This window comes from Panthera onca, chromosome F2 (assembly GCF_046562875.1).
Source record: "Panthera onca isolate mPanOnc1 chromosome F2, mPanOnc1 haplotype 2, whole genome shotgun sequence".
NCBI classification, from domain to species: domain Eukaryota; kingdom Metazoa; phylum Chordata; class Mammalia; order Carnivora; family Felidae; genus Panthera; species Panthera onca.
Window position 1 is genome coordinate 72,800,113 of NC_138356.1, and position 15,667 is coordinate 72,815,779.

At 47.4% G+C, this 15,667-nt stretch overlaps 1 protein-coding gene across 3 annotated transcripts in view; it reads right to left on the bottom strand.

Moving 5' to 3' along the window:
- ADCY8 (adenylate cyclase 8) overlaps positions 1 to 15,667 on the bottom strand; it is a 222,353-nt gene that overhangs the window by 18,169 nt on the left and 188,517 nt on the right. For all 3 annotated transcript variants that reach the window (XM_078441781.2, XM_078441783.2, XM_078441782.2), the window contains 2 exons: positions 12,570 to 12,648; positions 1,794 to 1,952 (listed from right to left, as the gene is read on the bottom strand). In XM_078441781.2, coding sequence (XP_078297907.1) covers positions 1,794 to 1,952; positions 12,570 to 12,648 — 238 coding nt within the window. The remainder of the gene's footprint in view (positions 1 to 1,793; positions 1,953 to 12,569; positions 12,649 to 15,667) is intronic.

Genomic DNA, 15,667 nt, shown 5'->3' on the forward strand with positions numbered 1-15,667 from the left:
CCCGGGGGCAAGGCTCTGTCCACTGCCCTGTGGCCGGTTGGTTTGAGTCCCTGCTTGTCACTGCCGCTCCTTCTCTCCCACTCATGCCCTAGAAACAACTTGGGACAAAACACCAGATTTAGCTTTGAAGTTACACAGGCCTGGGGGTGAATTCAAGCTTGCTACTCACTAGCTCTGAGCTAGCCTCAGTTTCTTCATCTGCGAAATGGGGATAATCATTATCTTTTTTTACCACTCACACCCGGGAGCCCTGCGGCGGCCTCGTGAAAGCTGGGACCCAAACGCATGTCCAAACCCCAGTCAGCTTTTCAGAAGTCTGTATCGTAGTTCAGATTTGCAGCAAGAAGAGAAGCTAACATTACGCCCCACAATAGCAAGATACTGGGAGTTCCTGCAGGTCACAGAAGTCCTGCCTCTGTCACACACACACACACACACACACACACACACACCCCATAGTTGTGCCAACCCCCCAGAGACAGCACGGGCTGCCCCACGGCTGGGGCAGCGCAGCACAGAGGGAAGAAATCCCAGGGGTTGGATTTGAGTCATGGCTTTGCTTCCATAAGATGAGGCAGGGCATGGCCTCACTGAGCCCCAGTTCCTTCGTTGCTAACGCGGAGTGACGAACTCTCCCCTTAAGAGTGTAGAGACAAGGGAAGGTCATTTACATCAATTGCCTATATCGGAACCTGGCCCGCGGCAGGTGTTCAGGAAACGGTACGTCACCACAGCGTGAACGTTCTCTAGGCGATGTAAAATCTGAAGCCTTGGTCAAGGGTGAACTATTTAAACGTTGAAAGCTTCAAAGAAGGGTGACGACGTTTTATCGAAAACGTCTTATATGATTGAGGCCCAAACCTGTCATTTGTTTTGCTCGGGGGAGGTGTGGCCTGGACCCCAGCTGCTGACCGGGGGGTCTCAGCATCTCTGGTTGGTTTCCTTCCTGTCGGGAGAAAGCCAGTGAATTCTCGCTCCTCCCACCGGCTCCTCCGTTACCCCACTGATTCGCTGTCTTCACGGAAAGGCGGCTTTCTTTTCATTTCTCTTCTGGTTTTCCCTCCGAGGGCTGCAGCGTGTTCGCTGCTCCTGCCGGTGGTCATAGCAGGCGCACATCTGCGTTCTCTCTGTTTCCTTGGCTTTGTCAAGAAGCTCTTGCGACAAAGCCGCTGACCTTAGGCGGCCTGGAGAAAGCCAGGCCCGGAGCTGATTCCAGAGAGCTTCATCTGTTGATTGAGGAGGGTGGGCGGTGCTTTGACGTGCATCCGGGAGATCTCCGGGACCCAGGTTCATCAAGACTATTCAAGCAGCAGCGTACTAACCCCCTTTGCTTCTCTTCCGCTGGTCTTGTTGCGGTGACTTGGATGGGGAATGGACCCTCGGGATCTCTCCTCCTAGTCCTATCCTCAGGCAAGGGTCACAAACTCAAACGTCTTCAGCGCATCAGCAGGTGACATCAGTGGTAACATCTTACCCCCAGAGAGGGAGACACCGGAGGGTCCACTCCATGCACACACATCAACATGTGCACAGACGTACGTGAAACTTACATTTCAACCCGGTCTCGCAATGGTGATCTCATTATGTCCATCTTACAGATGAGACGCCCGAGGTCGGGGAGGCCAGGCGCAAACCTCACGCGCGCTAGGCAGCCTGGGTAGCCTGGCACTCTGGGGGTGGTAGCATGGTCTCCGTTCTCGTGTGCTGACGTGAGGACAGCAGAACTCTCCCGGAGCCCGGGGCCGGGGTGCCCACCTCCACCCTCCCTCGCGGCCGGACAAGCCCGGGCTCACCTCGTTGTCTCGGTCTTTCTCCAGGAAGTGGCGGGCCACGTGGCTGGGTAGAATGTTCCGGAGCATGTTCTCATTGTGCTCCCTGAGCTCCTTCATCTCGTTGATCTCCTCTTTGGCCTGCACTCGCCAAAGGAAGTCCAGGCGGGCCGTGTACTCCAGCTGCCGGGCACGAGAGAGAAAGAGAAGGGAAACAGGTGAGCTCTCGGGGTACGGGCTCGGGGACGCAGCGTGGGACGCGGAGAAGGCTTCTCGGGAACCCGTCACACACAAAACAGAGCCCGAGCCGAACGGTTCTGGGGGGCATTCTGCAATGCCAAGAGATCGGAGGGTGATCAGACTCCACAGGGCTGTGCACCTCCCCTTGCTACCATTAAGGTACCCGTGACTTTGCGACTGTGTGATTTACTGAGGATGCCTGGGTCGTCTACTAGACTGCAGGTGCTAGGAGGTCAGGGGTCCTCGTACCCGCTCAACGATATCCTCACCATGTAGCAACATGCCCTGTGCAGGACAGATGCTCTGTCAGTGTTGCTGACCCCACGAATCGGTTCCAATAACAGCCAGCGAACACTTAGATGGGGCTTCCTGTGTGCCGGGGATTGTCCTGAGCAACGTACATCTGTTCACTCCTTTCATGACACAACGGCCTCGACAGCGAGGTCGTCGGGATCCATCCTTATTCTGCAGATGAGTCAGTTAAAGCCAACGGGGTTTAGAGGGACTTGACCAGAGTTGCACCCGAGTTAGTGGGGAAGCCCGGATTGGGGCTAACTCCAGAGTCTACCTCCAGCATCCGAGCTCTTCATCACTAGACAAGAGAAGGGATGAGTGAGGTGACAATGGAAGGACCACGCACTGAGCTGGGACACAGAGGTGGCTTGGCTTAGAGTCCCGGTGCCCCGCTTAAACACCGTAACCTGAACTCGTGACTCCATTCACGGATTCCTCATCTTTAAAGTTGGGACGAATACTGCTGACCACGCAGGGCTGGCAGCAGAATTATTCAGCAAGTTGCAGAGAAGGCACGTGGCTCACAGTAGGTTCTCAACGCACATCATTAGCTCCTTTTTGTCTCAGCGTCCCTGCACTGGAAGGCGGGCAGCTTCTTTTCTGAAAGACTCTCACGCACCGTATTTACCACAGCTTTGGGGATGCCATTATTTCCAAGTCTCTCACTGTAGAAATGAGCCCTATGATGCCTGGTCAAACACGTGCCCTGAATTCAAGGGCTTGAAACGTCCAGCTAGTTTCTCTCCTTTGTCTTACGTGAAAGTCTCAGTGGATGGTAAAAATACGGGAAGACAGAGGCACAAGATTATTCCTTCAGCAGAATCTGTAACAGCAAAAGCTGGAAACAACCCAGGTGCTCATTTTGTTGCTTGAATCAACTTTTGTGTACGGCTATGAAAAAAAAAAAAAAGGGAAGACTGGGGCACCTGGGTGGCTCAGCCGGTTAAGCGTCTGACTCTTGATCTCGGCTCAGGTCATGATCTCACAGTCCCTGAGTTTGAGCCCCGCATTGGATTCTGTGCGATGGCATGGAGCCTGCTTGGAATTCTGTCTCTCCCTCTCTCTGCCCCTCCCCGACTCCTGCTCTCTCTCTCAATAAATAAATAAGCTTATAAAAAAAAAAGGAAGACTTTCTCTATACTCTGATGGATTAGTCTCCAACATGGAGAAAAGCGTGTATAGTATGTCACCATTGATCTAAAAATGGGAGCATCTACTTCTCCACACACACACACACACACACACACACGCACATATTTTTCTTTATTTATGGGAAAAATGAGGAATAAAAAATAAAATACAAAAACTCATTACCAATGAGATGAGAAAGGGAGGGAGTAGAGTGAGAAATAAGGAACGAATTTAAAGTTTTAAAATTATATCCTTTTTTATAAACCTGGCCGTTGTTGAATCATGGAAACATTCTACTTAATTATAAAACGAAAGAGATGTTTAAAAAGACTCCGTAAGAATAAACAAACAAACAGTCAAGCAAATGAACCTACATGTATAAGCACACTGGGAGGAGATACTCCGAATGTCTTTCACACAATAATTTGATGACACATTTGGAGAGGGAGGTACTCTGAGCGTAAAAAGAACTCAAAAGGAATCTTGAAACTGTTTATAGCACTCATAGTGTAGGTGGTAGTGTCTGTCTATTACCGTTAGACTACTGCATGTGAATTGCAGGATATAGCAAATGGGTAATTGCATTGCTGTCACTGAGAACTGGCCTTTCTGGGAAGGGAAAAAGGGGATGGAGATATAAAATGGATGGGTCTAAGCCAAAAGCCTGTAAGTATGACTGTGAACTCATGGTACTTCCTAGTTTTGCTACTGGGAAAAAAAAAAAGCCTAGAAATAATGAAAATCTAGAGCAATGGGCCTTCCTATCGTGGTTTCCAAATATCGATTCCTACAAAAATGACCTTGCACTCTTGGCAGAAATGGCTAAAGTTTAGGGCAGAAAGTGTGCAAGCCTGGAACATCTTTCAGATCAGAAAGTAGGTAGACCCCCGGAGACTACGGGCCTTATGTGACTAGGTTCCCACGTGTCAAAGATGTGACAAATGAGCTTTTTTTAAAAAAAATTTTTAATGTTTATTTTTGAGAGAGAGAGAGAGAGAGAGAAAGGGAGGAAGAGAGAGGAAGAGAGGGAAGGAGACACAGAATCTGAGGCAGGCTCCAGTCTCTGGGCTGTCCGCACAGAGCCAGATGCAGGGCTTGAATCCACAAACCACGAGATCATGACCTGAGCTGAAGTGAGACGCTTACCCGACAGAGCCACCCAGGCACCCCTGATTGAGCTTTAATAAGAATGACGATTGCGGTGGATTGCAACACAGGAAATATGGCAGAATGCATCAGTCCACAACGACACTTAGGACACAAGACCTCACTGATCATCTCTGGATGGTGTTTGGGAACAGACTGGGAAACTTACAGGGAAGGCATTTATAGGGAAAGAATTAAGCACTTATCCTACTTTTGCTTTATGAGCTGTACTTGGAGGAGACGGTTCTCCTTCCAATTGTATTCCAGCCAATGAATTACAGAGTATTGGCAGAATTGAGATATCACCACCTATAAAATAAGTGAATAGAGGCTATTCTTGTCAATAGCTGCTAGCAGACAAAAAGATAAGCAGGTATTACGTGCCTGTTAACAGTTATTCACAAAACCAACCAATAATAGAGTTTCGTAGAAAAAAACTGAACCTAAGTCTGGCCATTTCTAAATGTAACTACCAATAAAGAAAAAACAGGGACGCCTGGGTGGCTCAGTCAGTTAAGCATGTGCCTTTGGCTCAGGTCATGATCTCATGGTTCGTGGGTTCGAGCCCCACGTTGGGCTCTGTGTTGACAGCTCAGAGCCTGGAGCCTGCTTGGGATTCTGTCTCCCTCTCTCTCTGCCCCTCCCCCACTTGCACTCTGTCTCTCTCTCTCAAAAATCAACAAACATTAAAAAAAAAATTTTTTTTTAATTAAATTAAAAAAGGCTTAAGAGACATACCAACCCATGGCAATATGCGCATTTTATCTGCATTCCAATTTAAATAAACAAACTTAAAAATATAATTATAGACCAATTAAGAAACTGAAACACTGCCTAGAGGTTTTGACAATGTTAAAGAAGCACCACTTTCTTTTTTAAAGTGTTTAATAGCATTGTGATGAGGTTAACATTCTCTTATCTTTTGGGCGCATATTGAAGCATTTACAGATGAAACAGTAGGACGTCTAGAATTTGCCTCAAAGTGATTGGGAAGGAGCCATGAGCAAAATCAATAGGGAGATAAGTGGGAAAAGACACATGAGTTAATGACTGTCGAAGCTGTGAGCTCATTATACATTCCATGAGCTTTTGTATATGTTTGAAATTTTCCAGAAAAAAAGGAAAAAAAGAGGGGAGACCGCAGATTGCACTGAAGAATGCTGGTCTCGACTGTTCTGCTGTGTGACCTTGGGAAAGTCATTCCACTTCTCGTATTTTGGTTCCCCTTCTAAAAAATGAGGAGAGTCATCCCCATCACATCTAGTTCAAGAGGCACGGATTATTATATGGATCTATGACCCGGGCCAAATCACGTGAGGCGTGCAAAAGAATTCTGAAATGCCTCAAATGTAGATTGGGAAGGTAACTACCGCTGCAATTCAAGGCAGCAGTGGATAAGGTCTGATCAAAGCTGTGCTTTCACTTTTTCCCCCTCAGATTCAAGAGCATCAAATTTTAATCTGTCGCATCGCAGGACAGAATTTTCTTATCCAAATGAAATGTTTTGTCATTCTCCTTAAAAATGCGTGCTTGGTTGAAGCAGGAGACACTTTTGTATTTCTCTTCTGTCTGAAAACCTTTCATCTGGTTGAATTCAACTCAGAAACACAGGTAGGGAAGTCTGGAGCACTGGAGTCCATTTCAGCAAGGATTTTCCAGTTACAACCAAGAACACACCTCGCATTGGTGACCGCTGGCCACGGCGTTGAAGGCATGTCCATAAAGAGACTCTCTAATCTGGGGTGCTGGGGTGGCTCAGTCGGTTAAGCGTCCGACTTCGGCTCAGGTCATGATCTTGCGGTGTGTGAGTTCTAGCCCCGCGTCCGGCTCTGTGCTGACAGCTCAGAGCCTGCAGCCTGCTTCAGATTCTGTGTCTCCTTCTCTCTCTGCCCCTCCCCGGCTCATGCTCTGTCTCTCTCTCTCTCAAAATTAAATAAACATTAAAAAAAAATTTTTTTAAAACACTCTTAAGTACAGCTCTGTCTCTTGAGAAAGCAGGTCTCGGGCAGGCAGGCATCACCTATTATGAAATTTCTTTTCCAGTTTACTAAAGATCTAGTGGGTAGTGCCCCTACTGTGTGCAAGGTGCTGGGCATACAAAGATGGGTGAAACTCAGTCTCTGCCTCCCCAATTGGGAGAGTCTCTGTCTCTCCCAATCAACATTGCACCAGCATTCTTCTCAAAGCTAGAACAAGCCATTCTAAACTTTGTATGGAACCATAAAAGACCCCGAATAGCCAAAGTAATCTTGAAGAAGAAGACCAAAGTGGGAGGCATCACAGTCCCAGACTTTAGCCTCTACTACAAAGCTGTAATCATCAAGACAGCATGGTATTGGCACAAAAACAGACACATAGACCGAAGGCATCGAATAGTGACTCCAGAATTGGATGCACAAAAGTATGGCCAACTAATCTTTGACAAAGCAGGAAAGGATATCCAATGGAAAAAAGACAGTCTCTTTAACAAATGGTGCTGGGAGAACTGGACAGCAACATGCAGAAGGATGAAACTAGACCACTTTCTCATACCATTCACAAAAATAAACTCACAATGGATAAAGGACCTGAATGTGAGACAGGAAACCATCAAAACCTTAGAGGAGAAAGCAGGAAAAAATCTCTCTGACCTCAGCCGCAGCAATTTCTTACTGGACACATCTCCAAAGGCAAGGGAATTAAAAGCAAAAATGAACTATTGGGACCTCATGAAGATAAAAAGCTTCTGCACAGCAAAGGAAACAATCAACAAGACTAAAAGGCAATCAACGGAATGGGAAAAGATTTTTGCAAATGACATATTGGACAAAGGGCTAGTATCCAAAATCTATAAAGAACTCACCAAGCTCGGCACCCAAAATCAAATAATCCAGGGAAGGATGGGCAGAAAATATGAATAGACACTTCTCTAAAGAAGACATACGGATGGCCAACAGGCACATGAAAAGATGTTCAACGTCGCTCCTCATCAGGGAAATACAAATCAAAACCACACTCAGATATCACCTCACGCCAGTCAGAGTGGCCAAAATGAACGAATCAGGGGACTATAGATGCTGGAGAGGACGTGGAGAAACGGGAACCCTCTTGCACTGTTGGTGGGAATGCAAACTGGTGCAGCCGCTCTGGAAAACAGTGTGGAGGTTCCTCAAAATATTCAAAACAGATCTACCCTATGACCCAGCAATAGCACTGCTAGGAATTTACCCAAGGGATACAGGAGTACTGATGCAGAGGGGCACTAGTACCCCAATGTTTGTAGCAGCACTCTCGACAATAGCCAAATTACGGAAAGAGCCTACATGTCCATCAACTGATGAATGGATAAAGAAGTTATGGTTTATATACACAATGGAATACTATGTGGCAATGAGAAAGAAGGAAATCTGGCCTTTTGTAGCAACGTGGATAGAACCGGAGAAGTGTTATGCTAAGTGAAATGAGTCATACAGAGAGAGACAGATACCATAATATGTTTTCACTCTTAGGTGGATCCTGAGACACTTAACAGAAGACCATGGGGGAGGGGAAGGAAAAAAAAGAGGTTAGAGAGGGAGGGAGCCAAACCATAAGAGACTCTTAAATACTGAGAATAAACTGAGGGTTGATGGGGGGTGGGGAGGAGGGGAAAGTGGGTGATGGGCATTGAGGAGGGCACCTGCTGGAATGAGCTCTGGGTGTTGTATGGAAACCAATTTGACAATACGTTTCCTATTGAAAAAAAAATGAACACCGTGGTTTGAGCAGACCTGGGCGGTGAGCAGGAAAAACACGTGGGAGGCACGGGCGGTGAGTTTTTAAAAAGGAAAATTCTTCAGCATTTGCTTAAGAGACGTCAGTGGACTTGGAAATGCCATCTCTCTCTTGAGTGTTACCAAAGCACGAGAGAACTGGCTCTACGAGAAGAGTACTCGAGAACGAACACATACCGTTCATCAGCCTTGGGCCAGGCTCTTAGCACATCATGATGCCTAACACTGGCCCAGCTCTCGCCTTGGCCCAGGCGGTTCCAGGCACTTCCTACGTTTCATCACACAGCTCAGCAAGGTCGGCACTTTATTTAGTCCCATTTCGCTGGTGAGGTCATCCTGTTCATTTTACAGGTTACGCACGGGCAGCTCTAGGGGCTTGAATTTCTCCATGTCACCCATCCTCCAGTGACGCTGCTGAGATTCAAATTTAAGAATATTTGGTTCCCATGAAGGCACCCGGGTGGCTCTGTCAGTTGCACGTACGACTCTTGGTTTCAGCTCAGGTCATTCTCTCACGGGTTTGTTGGATGGAGCCCCTCATGGGGCTCTGGCACTGATGGTGTGAAGCCTGCTTGGGAGTCTCTCTCTCTCCCTGTCTCTCTGCCTCCCTCTCTCTCTGTCTCAAAATAAATGAATAAAAAACATTGAACAAAGAAGAAGGTTTTGTTCCGACGCTTGGGTCTTCCCTTCGAAGCCACACCGTCCCAGTGCCTGTCTTTATCTGATCAGGAGGTGACTGGAGACCTTATTAACCTCTGTCCCTGTGCATAGACTACACATGGTTCCTCTGCTATAAATGGAGTCCCCGAGGCAAAGTCCACACCTCGGGGGCTGCAAGTGAACCAGGCGAAGCAAGAGGCACCCGACCGCTCTCTCCTGTCCAACATTTAGAACATTCACCTGCCTCACGGGAGGAGGAAGCAATGGCATATCACCTCGACGTATGTACAAGATGAAATTTCCTAATTGCTCAGTTACATAACACCCTCAGTCCCTCTGGAGGCATATAATTACCCATGCTCCCACCGGGCTGGCTGCTGCGTACCAGGCATCAGTGGGCATTATTCAGCCTTAAAAAAAAAATTGAGGGCCGCTGAGTCACAAAGGGAAACTGGTGGAGGCAGGTAGCAGACCCAGGAGGCAGGAGGAGACAGACTTGGTTCAGATAAACAGGACCCTGGCAGAGGACAGAGAAGTGATGCAATCCTGCTGAAAGAATCTTCTAACAAAGAGAGGCAGGGACATGTGGTGGAGAGGTAATGGACCCAGGTAACGGATTCCTGCTTCTGTCTGGTTTTCCTTATTGGTTTTATGACCTCAGATGACTTGGGACCAGACGGATAGTAATATTTTACCTGCTTGTCTCAGGCTTGTTTTCCAAGTAAAATATCCATAGCTTACCATTTTTGAAAGCTTCTTTGTGCAAACCACGGGGATAAGTATATTATAGTTATGTTCTCATACAATATTATAACAACCCCATGGAGTCGAAAAATGTTATTATGGTACCCATTTTACAGGTGGGAAAGTTGAGACTCGAAGAGTTATGTAAATTGCTGAAGGTCACATGGCCACCACGTGGCAGAATTGCGGTTTGAATACTTCTCTCCCACTCCAGACCCTGGATACCTGTAACTGCTACCATTATGGGATGTGACTATGTAATTTCAGAGCCTTCTGAAAGTTGAAAATAAGAGGGGGGGAAACTGCGTGGCTCAGTCCGTTAAGAACCTGACTTTGGCTCGAATCATGATCTCACGGTTTGTGAGTTCGAGTCCTTCATGGGGCTCTGCACAGACAGCACAGGGCTTGCATCGGGTCCTCTGTCTCCCTCTCTCTCTGCCCCTCCCCAGCTGTGCTCTCTCTCTCTCTCTCTCTCAAAAATAAATAAACATTAAAAATTTTTTAAAAATAAGAGGGAAACATATCAGATGTCACTTGACCATGCAGACACTCGCTATGCACAAATATACTACTACTTTATACATAAACTTAACACGGTTAGGTTGTCAGTTTCCCAGGACAGACAGAGAACAGAATAAATTGAATCAGAATGTTGAAGGGGTGTTGGAGAAGGAGCATTGCCAGGGCACAAAATAATTCCTTAAGGTGACAGAGGAGGAAGGAACATCTTTCTTAATTTGGGATGAGGACTCTCACTTCAGAACTTGCTCTGTCTTAATTAGCTCTAAGGGCTGCTCATTTGTCACTTTCAAACCTGGGACGGGGGTGGGGAGTGGGGAGCACGGGTATGTTTCTCTGTCTGATCCTCTCCTCTGACTCCGTCTTCATAGCCCTCGAATGGGCTGCCACTTGCACGTCCGACTAAGTTCTCTGTAACTTCTAGAAGCCATCAAGACATGGAAGAGATGACCCCAGCTCTGACAGATCCAGAAATACCTCACTACAGGAATTCTGGAAACGGCTAGATCTCGCCGTGTGCCTTATTGTTTTGCCATAAATCCGGCTAAAATCTAAAACCAAATCAAAGTCCCGCTGCAGGATTGAATGCCCTGGGCCGTTGTGTTGGTGTGTTAACTTCTTTCTGTCTCTCTCCAGTCTAGAGAAGTGGAAAGGGGGAGGTTCTGGAGAAAGATCCGGGTTGGACTTCTAGTTCTCCGGCCAACTAGCTGAGTAGTATGACTTTCTTCACCTGTAAGAACTACCAAATCCCGTTGTTGGAAGGGTTCCACGAGATAATAAAGGCACACACCAGTCACTTGATACATCGAGACTCCTCCCTCCTCCTCTTTCCTGGCCAAGTCCTTATACTCCTCCTTTCCTCCCTTGACTACATTTTCCCTTCCCCCTTATCATACATAACTTTATATGTATTTCTAGGTTCTCGGGGTTTGGGGCTGTTTCAGGGTTTCTCAGGGTTTCTTACCTCCCTGTTTCCATGGCGACTTCCCAGGGCTCTGTTTCTATTTCTGCTCTAGCCCAGAGCCTTCCTGTTTTGTTTTTCTCCTTTCCTGGTTACTTTTTTTTTTTGAAAGGCATGCAGACCACAGAAAGATGGACCGGGATCTAGGTCAGGGCAGGGGAGATGGCAGGACCTGGAACTACCAGGGAGGGAAAATCTCCCCAGCCTTCGTGGTCTGAGTCCACGTGGAGAAGTCCTACTGGCCACAGCAGGCAAACCTCCAAGGCGGACCTGGTGTCAGGCTCCCGTGCAGAATCGTTTCATGCGGCTCCAACTCTTGAAGTCCTCAGACAGCCTGACCCACACATAGCACGTCCCTCTTTGCGTCATTTGGGTTCTTCTCTCCTCTGGGAGACTGGAACCTTTGGGGCCAGGGATGGGGTTATGTACAGAGCCAGCCACAGTGCCCACCCCAGACCCCAGCGGAGCAGAGGTTCATAGGGAAATGGCATCAGAACGGTAGGCACTTGCTTTGCTTAAGACAAAGAAGTAACAAAGCACGTCCTATACTTTTGTAAGGCACAGGGCCAGCGCAGCACATGGTAATCGCCACTGATTCCTCAAGACAGCCCTGTTCAGGTGTTGCTATCCTATTTTATTTTATTTCAAATATTTATATATTTTTGAGAGACAGAGAGGAAGAGGGAGAGGGAGACAGAGGATCCAAAGCGGGGTTCTGAGCTGACAGCACAGAGCCTGATGCGGGGCTTGAACACTCAAACTGTCATCAAGACCTGAGCTGAAGTCGGACACTCAACTGACAGAGCCCCCCCTCCCCCGCCACGTCCCTTTATCCTATTTGAGGCGCATAGAGGAGGTCTGGGCTCAGGGAGATAAGTCACTTGCCTGAGGCCACAAACTGCGAGTCAAAGGCGGGATTAGAACACCAGCTCAGCCGACACTCAAACCTGCCTGCTTATCTAGCACAGCACACAGCTTCTCCAGGGATGACCGTATCCAGGCAACGGAATTAGGAGGGATCCTGGTTCGCCTCAGGCAGAAATTAAAAGTTTTTTTGTTCTTTTTTTTTTTTTTTTTTTTTTTTTTTTAAATAACTGTGATCTCTTTGAAAGAGATTTACCTAAAAGGCATTAAACCCCCCCCCCCCCCCCCCCCCGCTTGCCAAATCATCTTTGTCGGTTTAGCTTTTCATGAGGTGGGCTTTACGAGGAATCGATTGGTTAAGAATCACAACTTCCTGCAAGCAGCTGAAGGTCATTGGCTCCAGGGAAGGGCAGAGGTCTTGTAGGCCAGTTTCACGGCGGTGGGAAATGCCAGGTAACAGAAGGGAGTCGGTGCTAAGTGTTGGATTACCTGCTGTCCGTGGTAGAACACGGCAAGGAGGAACATGGCCATCAGCAGCAGTGACGCCTCCTTGGTCCCCAGGAAATCTCTGTTGGAAGAAGAAAGGCAAGTGGTGACAGGGTTACAACCACGGAGGGGCTCCAAGGAGACTCATTAGGAAACCAGGGTTCGGAGAGGACAGGGGTAAACAGAAAGGAGCGACTATTTCCTGAGCACCCACTAGGTGAGAGGGGCTGTGGCCCCGAGGGTTTCCCCATAGGCGAACTCAGAAATCAGTTGATTCCCAAGGGTAGGAAGTCACTTCGGTCACACCCGGCGGATGAATCTAGAATCCGGCATCTCGACAATGTACTCACATCGATAAAAATATCTTCCCTTTGCAGAACACTTCCAGACTTCAAAGAGCTTTGAAACTTTGTCACAAAAATCCATGTGAAGACAAGGATCCCTTCCTTTTTCTTTAGATGTTTTTCTTTATTATTTTTTTAATTTTTTTAATTTTTTTTTTTTAGATTTATTTTTGAGACAGAGCATGAGCATGAGCAGGGGAGGGGCAGAGAGAAAGGAGACACAGAATCTGAAGCAGGCTCCAGGCTCTGAGCTGTGAGCCCAGAGCCTGACACGGGGCTCAAACCCACAAACTGTGAGATCATGACCTGAGCCGAAGTTGGACGCTTAACCGACTGAGCCACCCAGGTGCCCCTAGATGTTGTTCTATTGAAGAGAGAGGGACGTGATGCTGACGATGTGGCCTTCTCTGTTCTAAGTGCTTTCACTTAGATTGTTTAGATTCTTAAGGCAGTTCTGTATGAGCTGGACACTATTTTAATCTTCCATCAATTTTTAAAATTCTTCTATCAGTTCTGTGAGTCAGGCACTGTTATAATCCCATTTCAATTCTTCTATCTTTTAATAAAGACTTGGTTCCCTGTGCATCATCTCCTCCTGGACTGACACCCCCTTTCCTCCCCACCTCCGCCAAACACTCCATTCAGTGCTTGTTGGGGCACAAGCTGCCCCAACAGGTGTCACTGGTCTGGTCTGTCCCAGACTTTCCAGAAGACCAAGCTGGAAGGCAGCTGAAGACGGCCAGTGGCAAGCGTGTGCTTAAGCACCAATGTGACTTTCAGTCATCCAGGGAATTCAGAAGTTCTAAGGAGTCTCTTGTTTGATTCCAAACGCTTTCTCTCTTTCATTTCAGCCCAGCACAAAGCCTTTTCCAGAACAAGCTAGGCCAGGAGGCAAAGGGTTTGGAGGAAGCAACATCAGGCTTTGAATGTGGACACTGGTGGCTTGTGGAAATAAACAGTCCCCTTGACAGGCTTCCATCGGCCAGTGAAGAAAACTCAAAATAAAAATGTTTTAGACAAATTGTTTCCAGGGTCCTTGGGACTTGCTTTCCATCACCTCCTGGTTCTTCTACCAGTTTTCTCCACCTCAGGCGATGCTCCCCTCATCCACTCACCCAGGTGCTTGAGCCAAATATAAAAGCAAACCTAGGAATCAGCCCTCACCACCCCAATATCCAAATCATGTCTGCTCTTGTGCCCAAATATATCCCCAGTCCATCCACTCTCTCCATCTCTACCTCCAACACCCGAGTACAGCCACCATAACTTCCGATAGCCCCCTGGCATTGCCCCCCACCATCTGTTCCTACATGGTTGCCCGAATATTTTGTCTCACCAAACCCAGATCATGTCACTTGTTTTACTGTCTTCCAACTAGAAGCACACGTGTGCTCAGGAGTAACTTAACTGATGAGGCTTAAGGACACAAGGAGCCATCAAAGAGGAGATGCAGTGTTTAGATGGAGGGATAGAGTGAACACTGATATGGCCCCATCTGGGAAGTCTCCGGCCTTCCCTTTTCTTTTCTATCCTCCCTGGAGGTGAGCAGGGTAGCACTGGGCTCAAGAAATGGAGACAAGAGCTCAGCTCCCAAGACCAGTTTCTCATCTAGCTTTATGTAAAAGACCCTCCCAGCTGATACAACTCTTCATATAGAACAAGAACTCAGGAACAGAACTGTTCTTTCTCCGGGGTGGGGGTTGGGGGGGGCGGTTGTCCATACGGGGACCCAGGGGACCAGGACGTCTGTGGGCTGGAACAAGATTCAGATTCATGGATTCCTAGTTCCATCTGCTTTTCCTTAGAGATAATATGCTAAAAATAGATGGTACTCATTATCGTGTCTCTTCCCTACAGCCCCAGTGAAGCACATAATTATTGAGCCCCAACGTGTGCCAGGCACACGCCGGGATACGGAAAATGAAGATGGCACATTGTTTTTGCCCTCAAGACGGTCCAGTAAAGGAAAGGACCAAACAGAGAGTACGTTCATAACACAATATACTCCATTGTCAAAATACAGCCTTGTTGCCATGGGAATCCATGGGAAGTGAAAGTAACCCAGGATGGATGTTCTGGGAATTCAAGAGCTGGGTCTTACAGGATAAGACTTGAGGAGGAAAAGATGGGACGGGCTGTCTAGGTATGGGACATCGATCTTGTTCAGCTAGCTGGTTTAATAGCTGCGAGGCTGAGTCTAAATGGGAGACATCCTGTGTTTAACTCCAACTTTTGCTCTGACGAGCACTTCTGACATCCTTTTCTTGGTCATGTGGAAGCCTTTTGTAAGGCCTGCAATTTATCACTAACAACCTGCTTCCAAGAGAAAACACAAATGCCTCTTGAAAGCAGTGGTTGGCGAAAAATAGATGACTAGATTGAATTCAGAAGCAAAGAGAAAATGATTATGAATGGTTTCTTAGTCTTTAAGATGTATTTTAGACTGAAGAATTACAGTCTGAGTAAAGACGGCAAAATGTTCAGAGAAAGTCAGCCAGGCCAAGCAACATCCAAAAAGAACCATCATTTAAATTTAGAAGTAGGGGTGCCTGGGTGGCTCAGTCGGTTAAGTGTCTGACTTCAGCTCAGGTCACGATCTCACGGCTTGTGGGTTCAAGCTCCGCGTCGGGCTCTGTGCTGACAGCTCGGAGCCTGGAGCCCGCTTCGGATTCTGTGTCTCCCTCTCACTCTGCCCCTCTCCCACTCCCACTCTGTCTCTGTCTCTCTCTCAAAAATGAATAAACATTGAACAATTAA